This window comes from Coregonus lavaretus, assembly GCF_964263955.1.
Source record: "Coregonus lavaretus genome assembly, chromosome: 29".
In the NCBI taxonomy this organism is placed as follows: domain Eukaryota; kingdom Metazoa; phylum Chordata; class Actinopteri; order Salmoniformes; family Salmonidae; genus Coregonus; species Coregonus lavaretus.
The window spans coordinates 344,198-360,259 of NC_140016.1; the positions used below are offsets into that span (position 1 = coordinate 344,198).

The 16,062-nt window shown below is 44.1% G+C and overlaps 1 protein-coding gene across 1 annotated transcript in view; it reads right to left on the reverse strand.

The window, feature by feature from the left end:
• LOC311105248 (PDZ and LIM domain protein 7-like) overlaps nucleotides 1-16,062 on the reverse strand; it is a 109,770-nt gene extending 93,708 nt beyond the window's left edge. The window contains exons 1-2 of the mRNA XM_084147334.1: nucleotides 16,038-16,062; nucleotides 5,441-5,539 (exon numbers count right to left, since the gene is read on the reverse strand). Coding sequence (XP_084003460.1) covers nucleotides 5,441-5,536 — 96 coding nt within the window. The 5' untranslated portion in view covers nucleotides 5,537-5,539; nucleotides 16,038-16,062. The remainder of the gene's footprint in view (nucleotides 1-5,440; nucleotides 5,540-16,037) is intronic.

Sequence of the window (16,062 nt, forward strand, 5' to 3'; positions counted from 1 at the left end):
ATGTCAGTCCTGTTAGTATGACCGTACCCCTGTATGTCAGTCCTGTTAGTATGACCGTACTCCTGTATGTCAGTCCTGTTAGTATGACCGTACTCCTGTATGTCAGTCCTGTTAGTATGACCGTACTCCTGTATGTCAGTCCTGTTAGTATGACCGTACTCCTGTATGTCAGTCCTGTTAGTATGACCGTACCCCTGTATGTCAGTCCTGTTAGTATGACCGTACCCCTGTATGTCAGTCCTGTTAGTATGACCGTACTCCTGTATGTCAGTTCTGTTAGTATGACCGTACTCCTGTATGTCAGTCCTGTTAGTATGACCGTACCCCTGTATGTCAGTCCTGTTAGTATGACCGTACTCCTGTATGTCAGTCCTGTTAGTATGACCGTACTCCTGTATGTCAGTCCTGTTAGTATGACCGTACTCCTGTATGTCAGTCCTGTTAGTATGACCGTACTCCTGTATGTCAGTCCTGTTAGTATGACCGTACTCCTGTATGTCAGTCCTGTTAGTATGACTGTACTCCTGTATGTCAGTCCTGTTAGTATGACCGTACCGCTGTATGTCAGTCCTGTTAGTATGACCGTACCGCTGTATGTCAGTCCTGTTAGTATGACCGTACCCCTGTATGTCAGTCCTGTTAGTATGACCGTACTCCTGTAAGTCAGTCCTGTTAGTATGACTGTACTCCTGTATGTCAGTCCTGTTAGTATGACCGTACTCCTGTATGTCAGTCCTGTTAGTATGACCGTACTCCTGTATGTCAGTCCTGTTAGTATGACCGTACTCCTGTATGTCAGTCCTGTTAGTATGACTGTACTCCTGTATGTCAGTCCTGTTAGTATGACCGTACCCCTGTATGTCAGTCCTGTTAGTATGACCGTACTCCTGTATGTCAGTCCTGTTAGTATGACCGTACCCCTGTATGTCAGTCCTGTTAGTATGACCGTACTCCTGTAAGTCAGTCCTGTTAGTATGACTGTACTCCTGTATGTCAGTCCTGTTAGTATGACCGTACTCCTGTATGTCAGTCCTGTTAGTATGACCGTACTCCTGTATGTCAGTCCTGTTAGTATGACCGTACTCCTGTATGTAAGTCCTGTTAGTATGACTGTACTCCTGTATGTCAGTCCTGTTAGTATGACCGTACCCCTTTATGTCAGTCCTGTTAGTATGACCGTACTCCTGTATGTCAGTCCTGTTAGTATGACTGTACTCCTGTATGTCAGTCCTGTTAGTATGACCGTACTCCTGTATGTCAGTCCTGTTAGTATGACCGTACTCCTGTATGTCAGTCCTGTTAGTATGACCGTACTCCTGTATGTCAGTCTCCATGTCTGCAAACAGCCCATCAAGGTGACGTAAACCTACTGAAACAGGTATGTCTGGATATGGACACCTGTGTCATTAATTAATTCAGAGACCAGTCATGTATGATACAGATCAGATACCTGTGGGAACTCAGGCTGAGAATACCTGCAGTATAACATATCTGATTCACTATACTGTCACAAACATGCTAGGTATACCATTACCAACCCAACCATTAGTCATCCATACACCAACCTCTAAGCAGTTCTTAAGTTTCCATTCTAATATACAGGCTTTTATAGTAAGATAGAGGTCAAATGTGTTTGTTTAGAGTGAGCTGTAACCAATTTATTCTAATCAAATTCACACACATCCACTAGACTACACTACATGACCAGAAGTATGTGGACACCTGCTCGTCGAACATCTCATTCCAAAATCATGGGCATTAATATGGAGTTGGTCCCCCTTTGCTGCTATAACAGCCTCCACTCTTCTGGGAAGGCTTTCCACTAGATGTTGGAACATTGCTGCAGGGGACTTGCTTCCATTCAGCCACAAGAGCATTAGTGAGGTAGAGCACTGATGTTGGGTGATTAGGCCTGGCTCGTCCCAATTCATCCCAAAGGTGTTCGATTGGGTTGAGGTCAGGGCTCTGTGTAGGCCAATCATGTTCTTCCACACCGATCTCAACAAACCATTTCTGTATGGACCTCGCTTTGTGCACTGGGTTTTTCTTTATTTGTACTATTGCCTTGATGACAGCTTTGCACACTCTTGGCATTCTCTCAACCAGCTTCATGAGGTAGTCACCTGGAATGCATTACAATTAACAGATGGCCTTCTTAAAAGTTAATTTGTGGAATTTATTTCCTTCTTAATGCGTTTGAGCCAATAAGTTGTGTTGTGACAAGGTAGGGGGGGTATACAGAAGATAGCCCTATTTGGTAAAAGACCAAGTCCATATTATGGCAAGAACAGCTCAAATAAGCAAAGAGAAACGACAGTCCATCATTACTTTAAGACATGAAGGTCAGTCAATATGGAAAACTTCAAGAACTTTGAACGTTTCTTCAAGTGCAGTTGCAAAAACCATCAAGCGCTATGATGAAACTGGCTCTCATGAGGACCGCCACAGGAATGGAAGACCCAGAGTTACCTCTGCTGCAGAGGATACGTTTATTAGAGTTACCAGCCTCAGAAATTGCAGCCCAAATAAATGCTTTAGAGTTGAAGTCACAGACACATCTCAACATCAACTGTTTAGAGGGGACTGTGTGAATCAGGCCTTCATGGTCGAATTGCTGCAAAGAAACCACTACTAAAGGACACCAATAAGAAGAAGAGACTTGCTTTTGCCAAGAAACACGAGCAATGGACATTAGACCGGTGGAAATATGTCCTTTGGTCTGGAGTCCAAATTTGAGATTTTTGGTTCCAACCGCCGTGTCTTTGTGAGCTGCGGTGTGGGTGAACGGATGATCTCCGCATGTGTATTTCCCACCGTAAAGCATGGAGGAGGAGGTGTTATGGTGTGGAGCTGCTTTGCTGATAACACTGTCTGTGATTTATTTAGAATTCAAGGCACACTTAACCAGCATGGCTACCACAGCATTCTGTAGCAATACGCCATCCCATCTGGTTTGGGCTTAGTGGGACTATCATTTGTTTTTCAACAGGACAATGACCCAACACACCTCCAGGCTGTGTAAGGGATATTTTACCAAGAAGGAGAGTGATGGAGTGCTGCATCAGATGACCTGGCCTCCACAATCCCCCGACCTCAACCCAATTGAGATGGTTTGGGATGAGTCGGGACAGCAGAGTGAAGGAAAAGCAGCAAACAAGTGCTCAGCATATGTGGAAACTCCTTCAAGACTGTTGGAAAAGCATTCCAGGTGAAGCTGGTTGAGAGAATGCCAAGAGTGTGCAAAACTGCCATCAAGGCAAAGGGTGGCTATTTGAAGAATCTCAAAATATAAAATATATTTTGATTTGTTGAACACTTTTTTGGTTACTACATGATTCCATATGTTTTATTTCATAGTTTTGATGTCTTCACTATTATTCTACAATGTAGAAAATAGTAAAAATAAAGGAAAACCCTTGTTGCTCAAGTGTAGCAGGTTGTGAGCTCTGTGTCCTCTCCGACAATGAGAACAGTAAACGACTGTTGTAATAATAATAATAATAATAATACATTGAATACATTAACAGAAACAAATCTACTTGCGACTGCTTGACAAAAAAAATGAATCTTGGTTGACCAACAGCCTATCGACCAAACAATGGACTAAATGGGGTCAGATAAAGTCTCCGTTTGGTCTTGTCTGTTTGTAAGGATGAAACAATTCTGTCCTGTCACAGATCTGTTATGATATGGATGGTACGGAGTGAGGGCCAGCGAGAGGGCGAGTGAGAGGGCGAATCGAGAGAGGCAGAGTGCGAGTGAGAGAGAGGGCGAGCGAGAGAGGGCGAGCGAGAGAGAGGGAGGGTGAGATAGAGGGCGAGCGAGAGAGAGGGAGGGCGAGCGAGAGAGAGGGAGGGCGAGCGAGAGAGAGAGGGCGAGCGAGAGAGAGAGGGAGGGCGAGATAGAGGGCGAGCGAGAGAGAGAGAGGGCGAGCGAGGGCGAGCGAGGGCGAGCGAGGGCGAGCGAGAGAGAGGGCGAGCGACAGAGAGGGCGAGCGACAGAGAGGGCGAGCGAGAGATGGCAAGCGAGAGAGAGAGAGAGGGCGAGCGAGAGAGAGGGCGAGCGACAGAGAGGGCGAGCGAGAGAGAGGGCGAGCGAGAGAGAGGGCGAGCGAGAGATGGCAAGCGAGAGAGAGAGAGGGCGAGAGAGAGAGAGAGGGCGAGCGAGGGCGAGCGAGAGAGAGAGGGCGAGCGAGGGAGCGAGAGGAAGAGGGCGAGCGAGGGCGCGAGGGCGAGCGAGAGAGAGAGGGCGAGAGAGAGAGAGAGAGAGAAAGAGCCACAGAGTGACAGGCGTACTGACAGGCTGGTTTAACTGCTCCCTCCATCACAGGAATACACACACAGACCTTTGAGTGTGTGTGCGTGTGTGTGTGTGTGCGTGTGTGCGTGCGTGTGTGCGTGCGTGCGTGTGTGCGTGCGTGTGTGCGTGCGTTTGTGTTTGTTTATATACAGGCAGACTGACCGTTAGGCAAAGTCATAAGGGCTGGAAACCATGAGTCACTAAGTTCATGAACGACTGGCTATTGAACAACCAGAGAAACCATTCAGCTAAGAACAATGTATTTAGCTAAGACACAGTGATCTAATACAGTGACAAGTTGTTCATAAGATAAACAACCCACAAGATGTCCTTGTGAGGAGAGAGAGAAGTGGAGCAACTCAAGACACTCCTGATATCATACACATTGTGTACATCCCAAAATGGCACCCTATTCCCTATACAGTATACTAGTTAGAATGTTATAGTGGACATCTTGAACACAGTGTTGGTTGACATGACAATGAATGAAAAAGCCAGGAAGGCGTTCATAAACTTAGAATACTAATAGGATCCTTATAGAAGTGTTATTGTGACAGGCTATCAACCAAAGTGTTGTTCAGTGTTTCCCAGGGGAGCGGGATCCTATATTCTTTGTTTTCTCTTACTTCATGTAGCTAATATTCATGCTTTGCCGATTTAGAAGATACTGTTACACAGATAACATGGTGACACCAGCTGTATTAGCTAGCTACGTTTGCTCTGACTCAGTACATTTATTAGCTAGCCAGCTAACTAGCGATTAGCATTAGCGGCTAACAACTTATTTTAGCGACTTGCTTAGAAAATACAAATTTGCTTTTTGCAAAGAGTAAGATACAAACTAACAGCGTAATTAATTACAGAACGCTAGTGGATTTACATTAAGAAGCAAAGTGGAAAGCTGCATCGTTGTCATCAATCAACAACATATTGTTGCATCTGCTGCATTGACCATGCAGACCGAAGAGTGAACGGACGGCAGAGGATCTCTCGTGGTCGAGCAACAACCACCGCCTCCTTAGGTGACAGGGGGTGGGGCTTAGTGAGAGGGCCGACTCAAACTAGAAAAACGAAATACCGTTATAGAAGGTAAAGACCCAAACCGGTATATAGTAAAATACGGTACACAGATGAAGCTCACCCTGGACACAGTGAGGGGCATGCTGAAGTCCTTCCCCCCCTGAAGTCTGAAGCCCCATGGTGCTGGTCCGTTGAGGGTTATACAGTATATATTCATAGCCTATAGAGGAGAGAGAGGAGACAGAGTTATATATATTCATAGCCTATAGAGGAGAGAGAGGGTTATATATATATATATATATATATATATATACACACACATACATACATACATACATACATACATACATACATACATACATACATACATACATACATACATACATACATACATACATACATACATACATACAGTGGGGAGACCAATATTTGATACACTGCCGATTTTGCAGGTTTTCCTACTTACAAAGCATGTAGAGGTCTGTAATTTTTATCATAGGTACACTTCAACTGTGAGAGACGGAATCTAAAATAAAAATCCAGAAAATCACATTGTATGATTTTTAAGTAATTAATTTGCATTTTATTGCATGACATAAGTATTTGATCACCTACCAACCAGTAAGAATTCCGGCTCTCACAGACCTGTTAGTTTTTCTTTAAGAAGCCCTCCTGTTCTCCACTCATTACCTGTATTAACTGCACCTGTTTGAACTCGTTACCTGTATAAAAGACACCTGTCCACACACTCAATCAAACAGACTCCAACCTCTCCACAATGGCCAAGACCAGAGAGTTGTGTAAGGACATCAGGGATAAAATTGTAGACCTGCACAAGGCTGGGATGGGCTACAGGACAATAGGCAAGCAGCTTGGTGAGAAGGCAACAACTGTTGGCGCAATTATTAGAAAATGGAAGAAGTTCAAGATGACTGTCAATCACCCTCGGTCTGGGGCTCCATGCAAGATCTCACCTCGTGGGGCATCAATGATCATGAGGAAGGTAAGGGATCAGCCCAGAACTACATGGCAGGACCTGGTCAATGACCTGAAGAGAGCTGGGACCACAGTCTCAAAGAAAACCATTAGTAACACACTAAGCCGTCATGGATTAAAATCCTGCAGCGCACGCAAGGTCCCCCTGCTCAAGCCAGCACATGTCCAGGCCCGTCTGAAGTTTGCCAATGACCTTCTGGATGATCCAGAGGAGGAATGGGAGAAGGTCATGTGGTCTGATGAGACAAAAATAGAGCTTTTTGGTCTAAACTCCACTCGCCGTGTTTAGGAGGAAGAAGAAGGATGAGTACAACCCCAAGAACACCATCCCAACCGTGAAGCATGGAGGTGGAAACATAATTCTTTGGGGATGCTTTTCTGCAACGGGGACAGGACGACTGCACCGTATTGAGGGGAGGATGGATGGGGCCATGTATCGCGAGATCTTGGCCAACAACCTCCTTCCCTCAGTAAGAGCATTGAAGATGGGTCGTGGCTGGGTCTTCCAGCATGACAACGACCCCAAACACACAGCTAGGGAAACTAAGGAGTGGCTCCGTAAGAAGCATCTCAAGGTCCTGGAGTGGCCTAGCAAGTCTCCAGACCTGAACCCAATAGAACATCTTTGGAGGGAGCTGAAAGTCCGTATTGCCCACCAACCTGAAGGATCTGGAGAAGGTCTGTATGGAGGAGTGGGCCAAAATCCCTGCTGCAGTGTGTGCAAACCTAGTCAAGACCTACAGGAAATGTATGATCTCTGTAATTGCAAACAAAAGGTTTCTGTACCAAATATTAAGTTCTGCTTTTCTGATGTATCAAATACTTATGTCATGCAATAAAATGCAAATTAATTACTTAAAAATCATACAATGTGATTCTGGATTTTTGTTTTAGATTCTGTCTCTCACAGTTGAAGTGTACCTATGATAAAAATTACAGCCCTCTACATGCTTCGTAAGTAGGAAAACCTGCAAAATCGGCAGTGTATCAAATACTTGTTCTCCCCACTGTATATATATATATATAGATTAGTTTGGACACACCTACTCATTCAAGGGTTTGTCTTTATTTTTACTATTTTATACATTGTAGAATAATAGTGAAGACATCAAAACTATGAAATAACACATATGGAATCATGTAGTAACCAAAAAAGTGTTAAACAAATCAAAATATATTTTATATTTGAGATTCTTCAAATAGCCACCCTTTGCCTTGATGACAGCTTTGCACACTATTGGCATTCTCTCAACCAGCTTCATGAGGTAGTCACCTGGAATGCATTTAAATTAACAGGTGTGCATTCTTAAATGTTAATTTGAGGAATATTTTCCTTCTTAATGCGTTTGAGCCAATCAGTTGTGCTGTGACAAGGTAGGGGTGGGTATACAGAAGAAAGCCCTTTTGGTAAAAGACCAAGTCCATATTATGGCAAGAACAGAGCAAATAAGCAAAAAGAAACGACAGTCCATCATTACTTTAAGACATGAAGGTGAGTCAATCTGGAACATTTCAAGAACTTTGAAAGTTTCTTAAAGTGCAGTCGCAAAAAACATCAAGCGCTATGATGAAACTGGCTCTCATGAGGACCACCACAGGAAAGGAAGACCCAGAGTTACCTCTGCTGCAGAGGATAAGTTCATTAGAGTTACCAGCCTCAGAAATTGCAGCCCATATAAATGCTTCACAGAGTTCAAGTCACAGACACATCTCAACATCAACTGTTCAGAGGGGACTGTGTGAATCAGGCCTTAATGGTCGAATTGCTGCAAAGAAACCACTACTAAAGGACACCAACAAGAAGAAGAGACTTGCTTGGGCCAAGAAACACGAGCAATGGACATTAGACCGGTGGACATTTGTCGCAACTGCGCGCGTTCTTATCCAATTCCGAGGTGCATTTGAAGATGTTGGAAGAACTGTCCACATGTACTTTTCGTCAGCCAACAAGATGAGTAGGCCTAACGAACAGCCAAAGCACTAGCCTATGTCAATCTACTATCCCCCATAGTACAACAGTTGACCTGTTCTATTCTGTGCAAGAAATAAATATTCCAAACATAGTTTGGGACAGCTGTGGGACGCGATAGATCCCAAATTAATACAAACACTAGCATAAAAAAAACATGTTTTACGCAATGTGGCTGACACAACGTTTAGCTTAAAATGTTGATAAACTATTAGGCTATTTCTACAATGCTCACACATGGCAGTAGGCTATAAGCGAGAATGTTCCATTAGCAGGAAAACACCATTATCAAAAGTGACCGCAAATGCGATTATGCATGTAATGCTTTTATTATAAAAGGTGCATTTTTATGGTGAAAGTTATCTTCCCCAAACTTGAAACTCACCCGCTGCTTATGTATGCCAGTTAGGTTCTAAACCCCTTGTAAAGCGGATTAATGTGCTTCATTTTAAGAAGTTATTTGGCCACTTTAGTTGTGATACAAACCTTATCAAAACATATAGGCCTATGGGCTAGGCTACATGAGGTGTGCGACTATGATTCCAAAAAGTCGAGAAAAATAATGCTGTTTCTTATGCTGGGCATCATTCACAAGTGATAATATATAATTCACAAGTGATAGGCTAATATTGTCACCCATCAGACTATTCTTGATTTAATCTTGTCTTTACATTTACTAAATAATGTGTGTGAAATCTGTTTTGATTTTCAATGGACCATTATCATGCAGCTGTCTCGAAACAGGGGCAGCGGGAAAAAATATATGTCATCTCTGCACTTAAATAGTGAATGGAGGACGTTTTCCCCGTGGTTCATTTTCATGCCAGCCAGGTAGGCTATACTCCTGTTGTAAAGATAAGCAATGTGCTTAATATTAGGAAAGTTGAGAAATAAATATAGTAGTCCTAGCCTTTAGAAAGCTGATGGGATCCTCCTCTTTTTAATAGAGGCCATCACTCTGTTTTCTCACGCAATTCCATAGCCTATAGAAATGTTGCGCAACATGAGCTCATGGGCTCTCATGAAGTGTTTGATTCGATTTTCGACTACATTTGCATTGATATCAGAGTGATTAGAGGGACAATAGAGTGCTGAGTACCAGGCAGTTAGCAAGTTTGGTAGGCTACTAATGACCATCAGCAGCATCAGACCTCGGAGAAGCCTAATTACCGTGACTAAACGGTTACATGGAGTTTGACTGCCTTCATGACTAATGACCGCCGGTCTGGTGGTAATACGGTCAACGCAACAGCCCTAGCCACCACCATGCTTCACCGTAGGGATGGTGCCAGGTTTCCTCCAGACGTGACGCTTGGCATTCAGGCCAAAGAGTTCAATCTTGGTTTCATCAGACCAGAGAATCTTGTTTCTCATGGTCTGAGAGTCCTTTAGGTGCCTTTTGGCAAACTCCAAGCGGCCTGTCATGTGCCTTTTACTGAGGAGTGGCTTCTGTCTGGCCACTCTACCATAAAGGCCTGATTGGTGGAGTGCTGCAGAGATGGTTGTCCTTCTGGAAGTTTCTCCCATCTCCACAGAGGAACTCTGGAACTCTGTCAGAGTGACCATCGGGTTCTTAGTCACCTCCCTGACCAAGGCCATTCTCCTCCGATTGCTCAGTTTGGCCGGGCGGCCAGCTCTAGGAAGAGTCTTGGTGGTTCCAAACTTCTTCCATTTAAGACTGCTGCAGAAATGTTTTGGTACCCTTCCCCAGATCTGTGCCTCGACACAATCCTGTCTCGGAGCTCTACTGTCAATTCCTTCGACGTCATGGCTTGGTTTTTGCTCTGACATGCACTGTCAACTGTGGGACCTTATATAGACAGGTGTGTGCCTTTCCAAATCATGTCCAATCAATTGAATTTACCACAAGTGGACTCCAATCAAGTTGTAGAAACATCTCAAGGATGATCAATGGAAACAGCATGCACCTGAGCTCAATTTCGATTCTCATAGCAAAGGGTCTGAATACTTATGTAAATAAGGTATCTGTTGTTTTTGTATTCTAAATTTGCAACAACAAAAAAATCTAAAAACCTGTTTTCACTTTGTCATTATGGGGTATTGTGTGTAGATTGATGAGGGAAAATTTTTATTTAATAAATTGTAGAATAAGGCTGTAAAGCAACAAAATGTGGAAAAAGTAAAGGGGTCTGAATACTTTCCGAATGCACTGTACATGTATATATTCATGGCCTATAGAGGAGAGAGGGTCATATACACTACCTATCAAAAGTTTGGGGTCACTTAGAAATGTCCTTGTTTTCAAAAGAAAAGCAATTTTTTGGTCCATTAAAATAACATCAAATTGATCAGAAATACAGTGTAGACATTGTTAATGTTGTAAAATGGCTATTGTAGCTGGAAACGGCTGCTTTTTAATGGGATATCTACATAGGTGTACAGAGGCCCATTATCAGCAACCATCAGTCCAGTGTTCCAATGGCACGTTGTGTTTGCTAATCCAAGTTTATCATTTTAAAAAGGCTAATTGATATTTAGAAAACCCTTTTGCAATTATGTTAGCACAGCTGAAAACTGTTGTGCTGATTAAAGAAGCAATTAAACTGGCCTTCTTGAGACTAGTTGAGTATCTGGAGCATCAGCAATTGTGGGTTCGATTACAGAATCAAAATGTCCAGAAACAAAGAACTTTCATCTGAAACTCGTCAGTCTATTCTTGTTCTGAGAAATGAAGGCTATTCCATGCGAGAAATTGCCAAGAAACTGAAGATCTCGTACAACGCTGTGTACTACTCCCTTCACAGAACAGCGCAAACTGGCTCTAACCAGAATAGAAAGAGGAGTGGGAGGCCCCGGTGCACAACTGAGAAAGAGGACAAATCCATTAGAGTGTCTAGTTTGAGAAACAGACGCCTCACAGGTCCTCAACTGGCAGCTTCATTAAATAGTACCCGCAAAACACCAGTCTCAACGTCAACAGTGAAGAGGCGACTCTGGGATGCTGACCTAGGCAGAGTTGTAAAGAAAAAGCCATATCTCAGACTGGCCAATAAAAAGAAAAGATTAAGATGGGCAAAAGAACACAGACACTGGACAGAGGAAGATTGGAAAAAGTGTTATGGACAGACGAATCGAAGTTTGAGGTGTTCGGATCACAAAGAAGAACATTTGTGAGACGCAGACCAAATGAAAAGATGCTGGAGGAGTGCTTGATGCCATCTGTCAAGCATGGTGGAGGCAATGTGATGGTCTGGGGGTGCTTTGGTGGTGGTAAAGTGGGAGATTTGTACAGGGTAAAAGGGAAGAAGGAAGAAGGAAGGCTATCACTCCATTTTGCAACGCCATGCCATATCCTGTGGACGGCGCTTGATTGGAGCCAATTTCCTCCTACAACAGGACAATGACCCAAAGCACAGCTCCAAACTATGCAAGAACTATTTACGGAAGAAGCAGTCAGCTGGTATTCTGTCTATAATGGATTGGCCAGCACAGTCACCAGATCTCAACCCTATTGAGCTGTTGTGGGAGCAGCTTGTCACGAGTGTCAGTGTAATGCGGTGGATCGAAGTCAGGCGCAGGACACAGAACTCAATGAAAACGTACTTTACTGAATAAGTAAAGAAACCAATACAAAATACCTCCACACAGGGAGGAACAAACCCGCTCACCAAACGACACACGAAACGAAAAACAAACACTCACAAAACACAAAATGGGAGCCACCGGGTTAAATAGGGAAGGAGTAATCACATGATGGGAAACAGGTGTGAGACAATCAGACCACAACAGGTAGAACATAGATCGGCAGTAGCTAGTATTCCGGTGACGACGAACGCCGAAGCCTGCCCGAGCAAGGAGGAGGGGCAGCCTCGGTAGAATACGTGACACAGCTTGATCGTATGGTACGTAAAGAGTGCCCATCAGGCCAATCCAATTTATGGGAGGTGCTTCAGGAAGCATGGGGTGAAAAATTGACAACTAGAATGCCAAAGGTCTGCAAGGCTGTAATTGCTGCAAATGGAGGATTCTTTGACGAAAGGCCACAATTATTATTTCTATTAAAAATCATTATTTCTAACCTTGTCAATGACTACATTTCCTATGCATCTTGCTATATTTCCTATTCAAACTCATTTCATGGAAAACAAGGACATTTCTAAATGACCCCAGACTTTTGAACGGTAGTGTATTTTCATGGCCTATAGCAGAGAGAGGGTTACATACGCACACACACACACACACACACACACCACACACACCACACACACCACACACACCACACACACACACACCACACACCACACACCACACACACACCACACACACACACACACACACGTTCTATAGAGGAGAGGAGAGAGTGTTATACACTGGGTTAGTTATCTGATATAGAGCAGTCTGAAGCCCCATGGTGGCGGGTGGTTGAGGGTTACACAGTCATCACATTCATGGCCTACAGAGCAGAGGTTGTCAAACCATGTAACTGATCTATTCCAGAACTAGCACACCTCATTCAACTTGTCAACTAATCATCGAGCTCTTGAATAGCTAGTTCAGCGCTACAACAAAAACGGTGAAAACGTCTGAGGGTCCCCGAGGAGAGGTTTGACAACCACCGCTATAGAGGAGATCTCCTGGACAGGATTCTAGAACTTTTCAAAAAAGAAAATATACTTTTATTTAATTTTGTTTTACAAGGAGCAAAGAGGAGAGAGGGTTATAGTGTGTAGAAAATAAAATGTAAGAGCACAAATGAAAAATATTTGAGGTAACGGTGCATGAATCTGCGCTCAGTGTCTCCCACTCCGGGGCTGCGGTACAGTGAAGTAATCATTGCAACAATTTTTGTAGCCGCACTGTATTTGTATTTTGTTTTGGATCCCCTTTAGTTCCTGCCAGGGCAGCAGCTGGTCTTCCTGGAGTCCAACAAAATGAAGGCAATTACAATACATTCACAACATATTAAGTGTGTTCCCTCAGGCCTCTACTCTACTACCACATATCTATAACAAAAAATCCATGTGTACGTGTGTGTATAGTGCGAATGTTATTGTGTGTGTGTATGCATGTGTCTGTTTGTGTTGCTTCACAGTCCCCGCTGTTCCATAAGGTATTTTTATCTGTTTTTGTTAAATCTTATTTTACTGCTGGCATGAGTTAATTGATGTGTGTTACGGATATCGGGTATCCTGTATGTGTATTTGTGTTTTTCCCTCTCCTTCTGCCCTATTTCACAGGTGTCCCTCGTGTTCCTGATTGGTGGTCGTTGGTGTGTCCCACCTGTCAGTCGTCAGTTCATCTGCTGATTGCTGAGGTGGACCAATCAGTGGACACTCCTCCTGATTGCACCACCTGATTGGTCCACCTGTTTCTGGTTTTCATTACCCAATCACATCACACATCCCCTGGTTTAAAATTGGTCGCACTGTTAGAGCCCTGAGCGGGAAAGCTGCTTAGACTCAAAACGCCATGAAAATAGTTTACAAAAAGTCATAAAGTGCCCAAAAGTTTGAGTGAACGTTTCAGCTACATGCTCTCAGGATTTAAAAACGGCATTTAAAAAATGCAGCAGAACCCTTGCGTAGACCCTAGAAGCAAGGCCAGTTTCTCTGAGCAGAGTTAGTATGGATGGGCTTGGCAGCAGACCACCTCCACAGAGAGTTCCCTCATCCACACAGGATGCTTCCCAAATGGCACCCCATTTCCTTTATAGTGCACTACTTTTGACCAGCGCCCTATGTGAAAGGTAGCGCACTATGTAGAGAATAGGATACTATTTAGGACACAAACAGTGTTTCCCCAAAACCAGCCCTCCTTCGGGACACGCAGCAGGTTCACACACAGCATCTATGAACACCAACAATAAACCCTTGCTGATTAGTTGAATCAGATGTTTTTAAATCACTGGGACCCATTTAACACATTCTCAGGTTGACAGTTTGCATGTCACCCAGAAAGTAACCGAGCCAGTAGCCAGTTAGCGCCTCTTTACACTACTTTGATCACACGAACGAGGTCCAGGAGAGATCCTTATGTAGTGTAAAGAGACAGATCTAGATTCAAATCTCTCTTTAAAAAGAGATGTCTCCCACACCACCTACTGAGGTAGACAGAGGTCTACACCACATACCCCCCCCCCCCCCCTTTAAAAAGAGATGTCTCCCACACCACCTACTGAGGTAGACAGAGGTCTACACCACATACCCCCACCCCTTTAAAAAGAGATGTCTCCCACACCACCTACTGAGGTAGACAGAGGTCTACACCACATACCCCCCCCCCCCCCCCTTTAAAAAGAGATGTCTCCCACACCACCTACTGAGGTAGACAGAGGTCTACACCACATACCCCCCCCCCCCCCTTTAAAAAGAGATGTCTCCCACACCACCTACTGAGGTAGACAGAGGTCTACACCACATACCCCCCCCCCCCTTTAAAAAGAGATGTCTCCCACACCACCTACTGAGGTAGACAGAGGTCTACACCACATACCCCCACCCCTTTAAAAAGAGATGTCTCCCACACCACCTACTGAGGTAGACAGAGGTCTACACCACCCCCCCCCCCCCCCCCCCGCGGCGTAAAGACAACCTCTCTCCCACACCACACCACACGTCCCTGTAAGAATTGCCTTAACACCAGTAGACAGCATTTTTGCTCTGCTAGCCAAATTGAAAATTTAAAAGGTGTATAAAATATCCATACATTTGTGAATCATTGCATTAAATCAAGTGTGCAACACGGTTTAGATGAGAAGCTCCTCTATAGTTTGAATTTCTATTCTTATTTTGTTTGTCTATATACCATATTTACAATAGGATAATAGCTGCACTCACATTTACATTTGACATTTTTTGTCATTTAGCAGACGCTCTTATCCAGAGTTAGTGAGCGCATACATTTTCATACTGGCCCCCCCCCAGTGGGAAACGAACCCACAACCCTGGCGTTGCAAGCGCCATGCTCTACCAACTGAGCTACAGGGGGGGCTACGAACCCACATAAAAGGAGGAATGTGACTTTGACCACACCACATCCAAGGATAGTGTAAACAGAACAGTTGCAAATCTGATGTTGAAGAGAGAGATATATATCTCACTAGACATATTTTACTAATGTAAATCCACCCTTAGTCGGGACTTTTAACAGGGACAAAAAAGGAGGGAATCCGCCACGACCCACCAGTGGGTTCCGAATCCGCCACGACCCACCAGTGGGTTCCGAATCCGCCACGACCCACCAGTGGGTTCCGAATCCGCCACGACCCACCAGTGGGTTCCGAATCCGCCACGACCCACCAGTGGGTTCCAACACACTGTTCGGTTCCCAAACTTTTTCCACAGGGGGACAACAATATCTATAGGATCAAAAATCTAAATAAAAAAAGTGGGCCAGTTGATCTGGACATTTCTGACAAGTTATAAATAGCTCTCTAAAAGGTACGCAATGACTAACATGACAAGAGGAACTACACCCAATTTCAAAAATTGCACCTTGTGCATTTTCCTATTAAAACTTTCAAGAGTACGTTTAAAGCCAGACTAAAACACACCTGGCAAAGTAATATAGGCCTGATTACATTGGTACAGCACAACACATAACAACCCAAGTCATTTTAAGAACCAAGGACAACCTGAGACCTTAGGCCATGACACTTGCTGCTCTCGCCGAATGAGTTACAAGCCTACTGCTAACCTCCGCCCCCCCTCCTACCCCACCCCCCCCTCCCTCCCTCCTCCAAGGTATCCAAAAACCTCACCATGACACAGAGCTACCTGCAATGCAAACGTACCTTGTCCTGAGGCCCTCCTGGTAAC